The 15,647-nt window shown below is 44.2% G+C and overlaps 1 protein-coding gene across 10 annotated transcripts in view; it reads left to right on the top strand.

Moving 5' to 3' along the window:
* Positions 1 to 15,647, top strand: part of meis2a (Meis homeobox 2a) — a 67,713-nt gene that overhangs the window by 12,963 nt on the left and 39,103 nt on the right. For 8 of the 10 annotated variants that reach the window (XM_058400115.1, XM_058400113.1, XM_058400112.1 and 5 more), the window contains exon 9: positions 14,785 to 14,930. In XM_058400115.1, the coding sequence (XP_058256098.1) occupies positions 14,785 to 14,930 (146 nt within the window). The remainder of the gene's footprint in view (positions 1 to 14,784; positions 14,931 to 15,647) is intronic. The other 2 variants (XM_058400114.1, XM_058400111.1) reach the window with 1 other exon arrangement.

Raw genomic sequence — 15,647 nt, 5'->3', positions numbered from 1 at the left:
GTGTAAAGTGCTCAGGCCGGACTCGACCCAGCCGAGCCCAAAGGCACTTCAGCATGAAAGCACACCTTCTTTTCTTCTGAATGATAGAAAAAAAAAAGAGAAAGAGAGAGAGGGGGGAAAAAGAGGGCAGCTGATTTACTGCTCTAATGAGGCTGTCCCTGCAGCCAGTTGTTTTGTGTGAGGCTCGCTATGACCTTTCGCTCTGCTCAGGAGCCCTGCCGCCTCATTTTTCACATTCTTGCAATTACGTTAACGCTTGAAGCACTCACTGACTCCCAGCTCCTGCCCGGGCCTGGCTGGACGTAGCTCTACTGCACTAAACGGCTCCGGCTGCTTCCCAGCGGCCCGTGCTGCTCATCAGTGAAGAGTTTCCACACTCCGCTGAAAACAGGCCAATTGTAGGTTAGCAGAAAGAAAATGAAAAGAAATAGCCAGTTGGAAAAAAAGAAAACTAAATGATGTCTGTAAAAAAAAACCTTCTGTAAAACCATAAATGGTCTGATCTCTTAGGAATGCTTGAAGGAAATAGATAGAGGTGCTTCTTTGATTCCTCTACTATTTCCTTCAGTCATTATTATAAGGAAGAGTGTACATTACAGGTTAGCAATCATGCTTAAATCATAGGGACTAATTTATCTTAGATGTTTATTCTGACTTCTGGAATTTTTTGGGGGGGAGGAATTTTAGATTTCCAACCAAAATGAACTGTAACAGGACATGTTTTAATGTTAGAAAAATATAGAACACATATAATAGACCACATTTTAGAATAAATGAATGCTTGCTGTCAGAAATTATCTGCAAAATCACAGGCAAGCGAGACAGTCAAAATGTCCCAAAAAACCTGTGGCAGGTTCTCCAAGATGCTTAGAAAAAAAAAAACCTGCCAGCCTTATAAAACCACTAAAAATGTATCTGATGCATTTTTAGACAAAATATTGACTTTGTTTTAGTGCTTTTTTATGTAATAAACATTTAATTGAATTATTTCAGAAGCCACTGTATGCCTTTTACACAGTACTATATTATTTGCACACACACACATCTATGGAGGGAGGAATAAATTTGATATTGTGTGGTTGTAATCAGTCCCTGTTTGTACTTGTTGATATATCAAAATTGAAAGATAAATAGTTAAAAAAGTAAAAAAAAACAAAAAAGTAAAAAAAGCACATCTGCTGACTCACTCTGTAACTGTACCTGCTCCCCTGCATGAGGAAAGATATTAGATTAGATTATATAGCCTAAAACATTTTTCAGACTAATAGCCAGAGTGGATTTATGAACAGTTTTGAACAAGTTGGCCATTAGTTTTCCTTTAGCTCAGATCTTTACTTGATGAAACCGGTTAACAGCTTCAACATTTTGAACTGCTGAAAGCACAAGCTCGCAGTTTCTACTGTAGTTATAGGATATAAATAAATAAACTTAAATAGAAGCACACTTTGCAGATTTTTTCAGCAATTGAGCATCCCTGATGACACGGCGAGAGCATAGAGTGTAGAAGTGTTGTGTGGGTGCATGATTGCACTTAGGCCACTGAGTGCGTGGCAGGCCTCTCCTGGCCTAAGGCCTCTCTCTGTAAGGTCAAAGTTTCTTATAAGTAGTTATTCCTGATGAGGGCACAACTCCCAGCTTGAACAAGGCCTGTTGACTCGGCCTGTTTCTGGATATAGAGAGCATTTTCCCTGTTTTCTTTCTCAGCAATCTTGCAACGTCTGTGCCACAGAATGTAAGAGGGCAGAAAAGAAGAGGAAAACACAGAAAGGATTCCAGCTTCATTAAAAATCAAGATGGAGGCCATGGTGTGTGTTTGTTGTTGCCCCTGGCTCACAATGAAATCTGTTAGGTGTGTGTGTGTGTGTGTGTGCGTGTGTGTGTGTGAGGGTGGGGGGGTGAGGGGGTGAGGGGGGCTTGGGAGTTGCTGCCTGTCTCTCCATGCCTGTTAAGAGTATAATTTAGAGGAATAATTAAAACCGAATACTGCCCCATAAACAAAAGATAAACTATAAAGCGGCAGCATTGCCTGCTGTTTCATGGCCATCACTCCCAGCTGTTGGAGGACTGATCATTTTTACACAGTGCCCAGGCTCAGTACAGCCCAATGGTCCAGCAAAGGCTACAGTGTGCAATACCCTGCCAGGCAATATACAATCTCTCATGCACAAAAGGGCTTTGGATGGAACAGGTGTCTGGAGAATAGCTTCTATTTGAGCCAAAATGTAGGCTGTTTACAGCAACTACCCATGCAGTTTTCTTAATTGTTATTTGATGATAAGTTTGTTTTGTGATTCAGCATACCATCTTGTGATGTAGAGCTGACCTGAAACATCATATGATGCTGTAGATTGTGGATTCCTAGGCATTAGGTTGTATATCTATAAGCAAGACAGTGACCTGGAGAACACTGAGTATAGATGGGCTGTTGGGGGGGGGAACAACATAGCGGATACTTTCAGACTCCCATTAGCATAAAACTGAGTAAATTATTCATGTTGAATGCTTAATCTTAAGGGAAAGCTCTAGTTAATGTAGATAGTGCTCTGAGAGCGCGTTTCTTGCTGGATTCAGCATTCACAGGCGCTTACGGGAAAAGGCCTCACCACTCAGTCCTCTCTGTTCCGAGCTGTTTCAAGGGGTTGCGCTCAGAGGCTCTCTCCCGTTCCCACTTACGCTCTTTACTCTTGTCTCTCCATTTCTTTCCCCCCTCTCTCTCTCTCTTTCTTTCTCTCTCTCTCTCTCTCTCTCTCTCTATAATAGACTCTGGCCTTTTTCCAGAGAGCGATTAAACGGAATGATCATCTCTCTCTCATGCTCTCCGGCTCTCTTTTGCACACTCTACATGTATGCCTGATTAGTGTATTAGAAGAAAAATACATTATAGGCAAAGAAAGCAGAGCACTGTTAAATGCTGTCCAGTAAGTTAGTGAGAGTACTTCTAATAACATCATTCTTGCTTCTCCACCCCCTTTACCTTTGTCACACCCTGTCTTTTGTCTTTTTTTACCCTCAGGCTCTCTCTCTCTCTCTCCCCCCCCCCCTTCCTTCTGTCCTAATCTTGGCCAGTCAGTAAACTCAGTTCAAAGTGCATGAAAAATTCTGAAATTATAGCTACATTTCAATGAAAATTGTGCTCCATTAGGAAGTTTTTATAATCCATACGTTTTTAAAATAAGGAGGTTTATCGGGGCAGGACAATCATCAATCATCACTATATAGAGCTGAGTGATTTTTACAGCAGGACAGTGAGAGCAAGACAAGAAGAAAGTGGAAAAAACGGGCGGGGTGGGGGGGTGGACTATATGAAGATCTTGTGCTCTCCAGTCCTTTTCATGTCCTGGTGGTGATTTTGAACACACAGGACCTGATGTAATATGGCTAAAAGGGATTTGAGACCACACCCCCGGGGGCTCCGTGTGCTCCATTAAAGCCACTGTATTTTTACAAGCATGACAATGTGCTGGCCCTTTAAAAAGACACCAGTTTGCACTGGAATTTTTTCAGTCTTGTTTTGGCAAGCCATGCCTGAGGGGGTCAGCTAAGAAGTCATTCGTAAGGGGTAATAATCCGATCACTCCTGTCTCAACCAGATTTTGTTTCTCGCTGACTGCAGGTGTTTTTTCTGCTGCTGCTCTGTGTGAGTTTTCATCAAAAGTAAAGCCAAGAAGAAACGAGGGAAGAGACAGAAGTCGCTGCAGTTGTGTCGGTTTGGACCTGTGTTTGTTGCTGCGTTTCCATTAGAGCAGTCAAAGGGGTTAGAGAGGCCATTGTACTCAAAGACACACCTGCAGGGGAACTGCAAAGCTGTGCCTAACTGCTCATCCAGGCCATTTAAGGTGTACTTATTTGGGAATTAACACTGACTCCTAGGCCCCCCTCCCATCAACCCTTTTGTGTTTGTCCGATGGGCCTTACTCTCATTCCACTTTCTTCTTTCTTCTGCCTCCCTTGGCCTTCTAATCCACCCAGCCTCCTTTTCCCTGTGGCTCTGCTAATGTCCGAGCCCCAGTCACAGACTGGCTTCCTGGAAGAAAGCGAGAGTTGCTGAACCTGTGGTTGAGAGTCTTTAGTCTTTACATGCATGGTGTGGTGGAGATGGAGCTAAACAGAGCAGCCATACCCTACAGGTACCTGTCAGACTGAACAGCTCATGAGAGTGGGAGGATGAGAACGAGAGCATGGGCAGATTTGAGTTTGTCTCTCCCCCGCCTGCTTCCATCGGCACAGCTAACACATTTATGCAAATCTTTTTGGGCATTATTACAGATAAGCTCATTTTATAGCCTGATTTCCACTCTCCTGTGTGCTATAATGAGTCTCTGAGCGTGGGGGTGCTTGTTTGGGGAAGAATACCGGCCTCGTGCCCTGCAGTCTGCACACAGTGGAGAGCTTTTGTTTTTCCATTTGAAGAGAGAGGGACGGAGGAGGTGTTGAATTTGACAGTAGTTAGTGCCATTAGCTCTTGTTATTGGAGGCAGCAGTCTAATAATTTCTAATTACCCCAAGGAGGTATTAGGAGTGTTAGGAAGCAAGGATAATTTCTTATTTACACGCCTCAAGCAGTGAGCACTCTTAAAGAACGGAGGGTAATGTGAAACAAAACAAATCAACATGCCAAACAGGGCTACAGCCTGGGGGGAGATAATGTTCATTATGCATTACGATAATTCATTTAGAAGGTTATCAATTTCAGAATAGAGGGGGTTGTTTTGAGGAGTGGAAAAAACACACACACATGCACGCATGATTTCAAAGAAAGGAGATGAAAAAAGAGGGATACTATTCAGAAATGGCCTGGCTGCTGCATTTCTAAAGGCTTGCTGCAATTACAGTTTCCATGTTTTCAGGCAAAACACGTTTCTTAAACGCACCCAGTCTTTTGTGCGTTCTATCCCTGGCATTGTTTTACTCACTCAACATACAGGAGCTTGATTTGCCTTTAATGAAAGCCGCTTGGCTAAAGAATTTGCTTTTGATGCCATTTGTTCTGACTTAACCTAAATGTAGCAGCTCTCTTTTTTTAATACTATAACTGCTGTTAAAGTGGCTTCAGTAATGAACTGGATATTGCAAGTTCCATGACTGCCATGTTTTGATTTCGGTGTCCTGACAACACATGTTCCCTCTCTCCTTTTTTTTTAAACCCATCTTTCCTTAGACAGTAAAACAGGAATGAGTAAGGCTCCATTAGAACAATTGCAGGAAGCTTAGGAAAAGAAGAGTAGTAAATGAGAGAAAGAAAGAAATACAAAAGGAATGAGTCGAGGTAGCCATCTCCACAAGCCTGCTCAGTCAATTCCAAGAGGAAAAGCAAACATATTAGAAGACTTTATTTAATGTAGATAGTGAAAAGAAAAGCACACAAAAATCTCCCTCAATGAGGGTAGAACTGCATTGTTTGGGCCGAATACTTACTCTCTGGGATGCAGTCCTCAGACAACTGCCTGTCTGGTGGAGACATCTGTGGAGGCTGACCCCCTGACCCTAAAAAAGAATGCTGTGAAGGTGGGGGAATGCTGACTTTACCCCTCACATGGCCCGGAGGACAGCTAAGCGGCGCATGAGAACAAACTCCGCAACTATTAAAAACTACACAAAGAAAGACACAGGGAGAGAGAAAGAGGGAGAGGAAGATAACAAAAAAGAAAACGCTAGATCAGGCCAAAGCATATAGGACTGGTCTTTTTTTTTTTGCCCCAAAGGCCTCGCTGCTACTGCTCCTCCTCCTCGGACCCTCATGAGATCGTTTTCATCCTTTATGAGTAAAGATGAGCCAGGTGGAGACGGAGAGCAGGAGAGGTTATGTAGCCGAAGAGCTCCGGTTTGGTGGGGAGCTGCTCCCTGCTGCCATGGCCGCCTGCTATTCAGTGCACCTGCCATTGTGTGGGCATCCATCCAGCTCCATTGTTGTAACAGAAAATGAGTCGTGCTCCCTGTGGCTCCGGAGGCATGCAGGAGCAGTTATGGCCACCGCTGCTCTCATTCCCACCATCCACCACATCTGTACTCCTCTTCCTCTTGATTTTATATGCTGAGTACATTTTGCTCAATATTGGCTATTCACTCTCAGATAACTGTTTGTCAGTCTGTCTGCCTGTCTGTCTCTCTGTCTGGATAAGTGCACATTCAGAGCTACACACTCTGTCCATGAGCTTCAGGCGACTTCCTCAGCTTCTGCTTCTGAGGTCTGATGGGAAAGGAAAAATTGGAAAGTCAATAGTGCGGGCCAGAAAAAGAAAGAAAGAACCAGAAGATACACAAAAGAAGACAAAAAGACGAAAGCAAAGAAAATAATGGTCTTGAAGAGACATAATAGTGGTGAGGAATTGCATCAGATGTTTTCTGACCATGCAGTTACTTTAAAGGTGCCTGTTAATGTCATCATTACAAACGTGCTACATTATAATGATATCTTGAGGAACAGGTTCAAGATATTATAGCCAATTCTCTATAAGTTACAGTGCCAAAGCACACTTACGATGTGACTGTCATCATCTGCTACTCCATTTTTCAATACACACTTTTTTCCCCTGAGGAAAAGCCTGGGCTCTCCAATTCTTAATGTCAGGCAGCTAATTAAGGAAACATGCGAGTAATGTGTGGGATAATTCATTTGGGCAGGTCAAGGTGTTAGAGTGGCAATAATTGGAGCCCTGGACTTCCAAACTCTTATTTCTCACTGTGGTAATAAGCACCTCGCCATCTTAGCTATGGCCCGAGTGCAATTTTTACTGTCAAGAGCTTTCAAGGCTCTAAAGTCAGACAGAGTGCCAGGACTGGACTGTAATAAAATGACCTGCTGATCTTACCTTGCAGACTATGGATGCGAGGAGCTCATCAAAAGCTGGCAGCTACCTCCATTAACAGAGGAAAATTGTCTCATGTCAAGGCATTAAGCCAACCGGACATGGTTCTGCTACGATATTTCCATCTTAATTAATTCATTTACACTTTCAATTTCGGTTATCTTCTACTTATATTTAAGCATTCCTGAGAGCAGTGAGGGAATTCTGGAGAGGGTTTTCCCTTTAAGTTGGAAGAGAATAAAAAGAGTGCACGCTTTTTTTTTTGGAAATGATAATTACAGTCAGGAATGTCTGTGGGGAGGACAGCAGGCCATGGTTATTGACTTGTAAAGGAGCCGGTAGGTGAGTCTTGACAAGACGTGAGCAGGCCTGAATCTTGTAAAGAAGTATCTGATTTCTCTGCTAGTTGGGTCCCTAGAGAGGCAGCCGTGCTCTATCTCTCTATGCTGATCATGGGCTCACTGCTGTATGGTAAAAAAAAAAAAAGGCCAGATAAAAAAGAATGCAAAGTGACTTTTTGTGCTAGAAGTGTTCTTTGCTTCTGCAAGGTACATTTGGGTGCAGGGGAAAAGCGACTGTATTTCTGTGTACGTGTGTGTGTGAGAGAGCAAAAAAGGTCAAATGGTAAAGAGAAGCAAGGCAGCAAGAGGGAAGACAAAAGTGGTGATCAGCTAACATGGCTTCTCACAGGCCTTACTAATTTATGAAGGCAAACTGTGCAAGAGAGGCAGGTGGAATTGGAAGAAGTTTATACTCCGACTCCGACACGGCCCCGGCCCAGGGGGGACTCTTCTGGGTTTGAACTTTATCAGGGGCTACACTTAATCAATAAACTATTGGAAAAAGAATTAATTACTAAAGCAGAATAAAACAGCTGCATTTTAAACGGAGGATTCATCAATTCAGTAATCTCTCAGTTTCAACTCGGGTGCCAAGAGGATCATTCCGACTTCATGTAATGAGGAACTGTGGGAGTTTAGCTATCCTGCAACACCCTTTTCTCAAACACGCACACACTCTCACCATGCTCTTTCTTTCCTCCAACTGTGCCTGATGGTTGAGGAATTCACAGTCGTCTTTCCCTCAGCTGTTTGTCATCACTGTCGAATCTCCTGACTGAGAGAGCCTCCTCTTCCCTGTTCTTGCCTCCATTTGGTGTCCAGTGGCTCCCACTCCCCCGCCTTCTCTTCTGCCACATTCCCTTCCTACCAAATTCCTGTCTTCCCAGGGATGGCGAAAGGGTATTAATGTGAAAGGCTTTCGATGCTGGGGCCAGTGGAGCGAGTTTGTCCCTCTGAGGGAGAAGCGGACATTCCTGAACGCAGGGACACCCCTCCTCCTCACCCCCCTCACACCAGCAGGACCCACCTCTCTTCTGAACCCAGTGTAGTGAATTTCAAGGAGGGTTGAAAAAGGGTTATGGGTGATGAATTGGGTTTTTAGTGAGCTCATTAGGAAGCCAAACAGAGTTTAGGCGGTGGAGCGGAGTGGAGTGGGGCCGCAGCGCAGTAATCAGTTCTGCTCGCTTTGTTCCCTGCCTCCAGGACATTTTCAGAGCAAAACTTCATGGCAGTGAGCTGATGAGAGGGTCGACCGAGCAGAGGCTACAATCTGATGGTTGACTTGTTGATTTATAAACCTTTTAATTCATTTACTCTCCCGTCTCTTTCGCCTCGCTCGTCCAAATGAGTGAGGCTAAAAAAAACCTGCCTCCGTGAGCACCTTCTTTGATGGCAACATCCGGCATTGTTTGATGGACTCTCCTTTAAAAATCACAAGGTTACTTATGTATTTGTTTAAGTTTGCAGCTTAATTGAGGGGGAAAAAAATCACCATACTATCAATATGGTGACATACTATCAACAATATTATCTGCTAGAGGGATGTGTAAAATCTGAGTCTTAGCACTGGAATGAGGGAGCCTCTCTATCTCTCTCTCACACACACAGGCTCTCACTCTCTTTGCAGCTCTTCTCTCTTTTCTGAAGAGGACTTTGATATTCCCTTACCAGGAATTAATAAAGCCATATTGCCGTTAGCAGCCAAATCCACACTTCTTTTCTCTCCGCCTCTGTTTTCTTTCAAATCACACACTCTCTTGCTCTCTCACTCTCTGGGCTCTTGGTGTTTTTCACAGCTTTTCAGCTTATCATTTGCACAGCATATGAATCCTGTTTTGGTGAGAATTTATGTAATTTGCTCTGCTAATTATTGCCGTAATTAACACTTTAATTACTGCAGTGTGAAACTGCTCTGCTCCGCAGGTCTCCGCCTCCGCCAATAGCAAGAGCTCGAGATACAGGCAATCAGGCACGCAGGCTCAGTCGTTATTTGTTTTCCATAATAATGCAGCCATCAAAGTGTACAGGGACAGAAAGATAGAGATGGGGAGAAAGAGAGAGAGAGAGAGAGAGAGAGAGAGAGAGAGCTGAGAGGCTGGGTGCACCTCGATAACCTCTGGGACCAATTAGCAATTTGATTTAGAAAAAAACAGGGAGGAAGAGCTTGGGCTGTGTGCTTGGTTTAGGGAATGGGGAATGGGGTGGAGTTGTCAGAGAGTCAGTGAGTGTGAAATCTTTGGTCTAGACCCAAGGCCCTTCATTAGGCTCTGATCCCTGTCTCTGGAGCGAGAGGCAGTCATGGGCATCACAGCGCCTTTTAGTTCTCCCCAAAAGGAGTGTGAGAGGAGGTGGGGGGTGTACGCTGTTGCTCTCTCATCCTCAGCAATTTATCCCTTTACAATTCATGCAAATTGGAGCCTGACATCTGCAACAGCCTGATTGTTTCTCAGTGTCTCTCTCTCACACATCTTTATTGCATTTCTTTGTCTTTTTTAACTCATCTAAATGAACTTTCCTGTTTCACTGGGATGTAGATGCAGCCCTCCTTTCCATAGACACTTCTCAGTGCCTTAAACAGTTCTGCTCAAGGCGACAGTTCAGCCACCACATGCACATATTTGCTGTCTCAGTCATTACATATTGTTTTTGGCATCTTAAAATAAAACACTTTAGTGTCATTTTAGTTTCCTCTCTCAACCCTTGTGGCAGTTGTGAGGACTTTTGCGCTTGGAGGCCGCTAATTTAGGCACGCACACAGACTGATCTAAATGAAAGGTTTTGTGACTTATGAAATCATCAGCGGTGCTGAGTGATTAACAGGCTAATGAGTGGCAGAAGGGAGGGGAAGGGGGGGAGATGGAAAATCAGGGGCACAATCAGAGGCCGGGAGCAGCCATTGTAGGCCTCTCAAAGGCCCTATTTATGATGTAATTAGATAATTGTTGTTACAGGTAGCAGGTTAATTACACTTGTAATTATCCAGCCCAGAGCCTTTGATAATATACATAGCTGGGCTTCCCCAAACATCAGGGTTATTGGCAGATGATTATCACTTTAAACTAATGGTAAGAAGGACACTTCTTTCCCTTCTCCTTCTGTCTATCTCTTATTCTTCCTCCCCTTTTTGAGGGTTGGTGAGGTGAAAAGGTAGGCACAAATGTGACCGTGAGTTCAGTTTTTCCCTTTGTTCTGGGTTTGAGGCATTCTGTGCTGCAGGGTCAGGGCAATGCCTTAATAGAGAGGTGATAGTTATCTACAGCATTCCTGGGATGTTAGAAAGCTATCTTTCTGATGGCAGGGCTGGGGGGCCTCTAGCATTTGTGTGTGCTCTAACCCCCTCAAACACACTGCATCCTCCCAGTGCAAAAAGACATCTCATTAAACCTCTTATTCCACTTCATTTACGAGCAGGCCTAACTATGTGTTCTTCAGCACAAACAACTACAAATTAGTGCTGCAGCTGAAAAAAAAAAAACAATACACAGATAGAGATTAACACTGAGAGAGGATGCAGCTGTGTGTGAAGGCAAGACAAGTTTTGGGGGGGGGGTGTGAGAGAGAGAGAGAGTTTTCCTGGTTTACACTGAATTGCCTGTGTGGAGAAAAAAAAAACAGAAAAAAGTTTCATAGAGCTGCTAATGACTTGCAGTGTCTCACTCCTAATTTGTTAGCACAGTGCAGTGTTTACCAAGCTGTTGTTTTACAGGCTAGCATGCCCACTGCTGCTCAGGAAATAATTGCCATAAAACGTCGGTCCTCTGGGGCAATCCCATCCTGTATTCTCTTCACCTGAGTTCGACTGAACTGTGACCTAAACCAGCGAGTACAGTCAAATCTAGCCTTTAGAGAGTGCTAAACTGCCGATACAGCAGTGGACATGAGTGTGTGTTTTGTAAGTGTGTGCCTGTGTGATGAGGCCTGCTGGAGTGTGAATGGAAGTGCTCTGTGTCAGGACCATGTGGCCCGGGTGCAGGCAAGGGTCCCTGCGTGAATCCTGAGTAAATAAAAAAAGAGGAGGGGGGACAGTGGACAAAGAAAGCAGAGCCCCTGCTACAGCTCACATTGGCAGCCATTTGGGCTCTTGAATGTGCTAAATGCTGCTTATGCCGACTGAAAGGTTCAGGAGAAAAGGAGGGAAAAGAGGCTTTAAATCCCTTCTTTTTTTTCTCCCTTTCTCGGCGAGGGAGCCTTGAAGAAGAATCGGCAAAAGGGAGGAGGGAGCTGTAGGGCAGTGCTGCAGGCTGAGGTGAGGAGATGGCCTAACAAGACGGGACCTGCGTTGTTCCCTCTGCCTTTGAGGGCTTTTGAGGGTGAGCACTATGGTTTGGGTCACTGCTCTCTAGCATGCACCCCTCTGCTTTCTTGTTTAAGCACTGAGGCTGAGGCTTCATGCAATATCCTTGTGTTTTCCTGCTGAATATGGCAGATTCTTCACGAACATGGCTGAGCAGCATAACCCAGTGGGTGGGGGGAAGCTTTAGCTCTAGTGGGGCCTAAATTAGTCACTTTAAGCACAGCCTCTGGAAGGCACTGCCTCCACATTTATGCTCCATTACCCTGAAACAAATGCCCAAGCCAAGCGAAACGCAAATCCACTGCTAAGTCACTCTGTGAAGACAAAGCTTGGTCTCTGAGAACATCAGCTATATGCACAGATTGCGTAGATGTAGATAGCATGCAGAAGTCTTTCCAGTCATACCTTCTTCAACTCAAACAACTTAAAAATATACTTTTACATCTTGTAGCATTTGGAGGCAAATCACTTTTGACATATTTCCACAACATGACCCAGAATGTTGGGTGGCAGACCGCCTTTAAAAAGTTCGGTACAGTGCCCCAAGCATCATTTCTGAAAGCTAACTTTAGAGCATACCATGCCCCCTAGCCATGTAGCCAACACGTTTATATCCGCAGGACTTATTTGTAGCATCCTGCAGGCAAATGGTCTCTATACACTTCTCTTAGAATTCAGGACACATATCACTGGCTGGTATGTCCACAGGCGGACAATGGCAGCGACAAAATCTCCCAAAACTCTGCTAATATTTACTGACACCCAAGACTTTTAATAAGGTATAAACATTATCAAACATGCAAAAATGAGGGTAAAAGTTTACTAATCAGGGTTTAGTGAGGACTTCAACCGTTTGTTTGGAAATTGTTCTAGTAGTGTTATAGGATCAGGTTTACTGTCCATGCATGCATGCTTACAGGGACACATTTTGTTGAGATGACACAAAGAGGGATGGAGTGAGGAGAAAGAGGGAATAAAGAAAGAGGGCAATAGGGCCTGGCTTTTTTCATCCTTCAAGGGCATTGCTTTTCCACAAGTGCCTGGGGCTACACTCCAGCACCTCTCCTCCCTGAGGCCTTTCGCCTGCCTCCTAATAGCCATCCCCATCTGTGTCACACAGGCAGATGATGGGATGCTTCCCCTTCCCTTTTTTTCCATTCTCTCCCTCACTCTCTCTCTGCCCCTTTTTTTTAGCAGATTGCACATCCACACAGGTTAAAATGCCAGAGTTGCCAGGGAACAGTCAGAAGCCATTAGTGTTTGGGACAATTTGCCCTGCAGCACTTCTTCTCTGGCTCATAAGAAAGGAGTGGGGGCGGATGTAAATCACCAACTCGCCTTTAGATGTAATGAGGGTGTGCAAGTTTGTCCTCCTTTCTTTCTTTCTTTCTTTCTTTCTTTCTTTCTTTCTTTCTTTCTTTCTTTCTTTCTTTCTTTCTTTCTTTCTTCACACGTTTTTGTTACCCTGAATACATCCAAATGGAAACTCACTTCCACTTATACGTATAGCTATAGCTGAGATGCAAGCTACTCACATTGTGTACAGTGTAGGAGCATGTGTGAGTGTGTGTGTGTGTGTGTGCATGTGTGTTTCTGTGCGGGAGATAGAGAGTTGCTGAAAGCCTAGGAGTCTGATTTCACCCTGCTGGGGAGGCAGGCTGAGCCTACTGGAGCGGCCAGAGCTGGAGGGTAATGAAGTGACAGGTCAGTCTGTAAATACGCATGGGTCGGCCCGGCCCCAGTAAGGGGGAGGCTATCGCGTTGCAGTGAAAATGGAAACGTCAATAAAATTAATCTGCCATCCTTTTGGCCAGGGCCACTCGGCCTCTCTGCGTCTGGTCTCTACCAGTGACTGTGTGGCCAACAGCAGGCGCAGCTTATGACACCACCACAACAACACAAGTTTGTGCTACTACACCTAAAAACGACATTGTAAACCCCCACAACTCCTCTATACACACACAAGGTTCCCCTCTCCTTGGGTGATGTTATTATTATTGAAGTGGAGAGCAAACTGGAGAATTAGCACGCCGTCTGGGTAGCATTTCTCAGGAAGCCACACACGGTCAGGCTGAGGCTACGGCTTGGCTCCAGTTTATTGTTTTAGGCTTTCCTGAACAAGGGCTTTTACTTAGCCTGGGATTTATGGCATTTGCTGCTAATGAATGCCCATTCTACAATTACAACGCTCACAGACCCCGTCCACTATTCCCACATGTGTGGGTCTGCAGTGGCAATTTCTATAAGTCCAGGCAGAGAGCAGAGTCTCCGCAAGCTCTCTGTTTCACTCTTATGTGTGCCTTTGCACTAATGATATGAAAGGGACACACAAAACTCAGTAACGAAGAAAAAGTGAAAGAGTAAAAGAAGAAGAAGAAAAAAGATGTAGAGAAGGGGGACGTCTGCACTGTCCTTGTAGTCTTCATGTATTTTGCATGTGATTACTCCTCCAGTCGGATCCTTTTTCTTTCCCCCTTTTTAATGTTATTACTTCAAATATTTATGTGAGATTATGGCTTGTGTAGGTGCATGTGATTGATGTTTCCCCAAAAACAGGAAGACATACAAGTCTGGATTTGGAGAATGTCGGGGTCCTGCTATGCCTTAGTGGAGAAGTTTTTCAGATACATAATTTAGATGCCCTCAAGGAAGGCTTTCAAGGCATTTTTGCCCGAGGGCAAGAAAAAATAACCACGACTGCTAAAAGTAAATCATTTTTGCTAATGCACAGTTAATGGTGCAGAGGAGGAGAAAGAAGGCGAGGGCTTGGGATTAGAACTTGGGTTTAAAGGAAGCCAGTCTGCCTTGATATGCGCATGTTTCCTGCCCAAATCAAACGCTGACAGGCATTAATGCAGCACAAAGCTGCTATGCCCCTATCATGCAAATGAGCGGGCGGGAGGGGGAGGGACCAAGGGGAGATGGACTGCACTCTATTATGTGCGTCCAAGTGCAACAATGAAAAACCACTGCGCAATTCCCACTTACTCTCCCAATGTTCCTTAAGTTTGATCATTTTGGCGGTATTTGTATCCGTGTTTACATTGCACTTGTTTATAAGTTTGTAGGTTTTGATGTTAGATCTTTCTATCCTGTTTATGTTAAACATGCCAATATAATCTACTTAATTGCATAGGAAGAGTTGCTTTTACAATTTTATTTCCTTCTATTTTCTTTTTTTTTTTTACTTAGTCCTTCTGTTTATGGTTTATGGATTTTATTTCAGTCAAAGCAAAACTCAGATATAATAACCTTCTGTCCATGAGTGTGGTTACATTGCAAAAAGTGCATGAGGCTATAAGGAGATTATGTTCAGTTTCTAAAGAGCTCTCGTTTTGACCAGGAGACGGCTTAGACAACAGCGTGGCCTCGCCTGGTACAGGAGACGATGATGACCCAGACAAAGACAAAAAGCGACAGAAAAAGCGTGGCATCTTCCCCAAGGTGGCTACCAACATCATGCGAGCATGGCTCTTCCAGCACCTCACAGTAAGTGATCTTTTACTCGCCTTCTATTGCACAGTTGTACATGATACCACACTTCCCACAATACCCACATTCATAAACATGTCTGTATACTCACCTGAATGTGAGTGAATTGAAGTCAGATTGATTTACATTTCCATTGATTTATATTGGTATTTTCCTGGGGTCAACACAATCAGCTGGCCCGCTTTCCCCTGTTGAAAACAGACTTGAACCACTGAGACATGTAGCCTGAGCTTGCACAACTCTCAACATTCTTCCTCTCCAACCACAAAGAGGCTTCCTGAAACCACAACAATTTTCTAGTATCTCATTACCTTTCACTCCAAAGTCTGTGGCTGACACCGACTAAATACTCATTATAGTTTTGTCAGTGAAAAATTAAAGAACCCTTTAGTTTATTCATCTTGGCTATACATTTATCTCACACTCAGTGCTTAGTGCAGCAATCACACTTATGCGTCATCAAATTAAATATTTAAGAAATGCATTATAGATATTGTGTGTTGTGATTAGGGAGGGCATATGAGATCGTGCCTGGTGTTTGGTGTGTCTTTGTGTGTGGGTTGCCTGGGTAAGCCGGGTAAGAGGAGGCCAGAGGGGGCCAGGCTGGTGGGGGTGAGTGAGGGGCCAAAGACGGTCATGTTCCATTGCCCTCTCTAATGTCAGGACATGATCGGAGACTAGAAGCTGTATTGATTTGGACCCAAAAGGTCAGGT

The sequence above is a fragment of the Hemibagrus wyckioides genome, linkage group LG09, assembly GCF_019097595.1.
Source record: "Hemibagrus wyckioides isolate EC202008001 linkage group LG09, SWU_Hwy_1.0, whole genome shotgun sequence".
Classification (NCBI taxonomy): domain Eukaryota; kingdom Metazoa; phylum Chordata; class Actinopteri; order Siluriformes; family Bagridae; genus Hemibagrus; species Hemibagrus wyckioides.
This window is presented reverse-complemented; position numbering and strand designations above follow the sequence as displayed.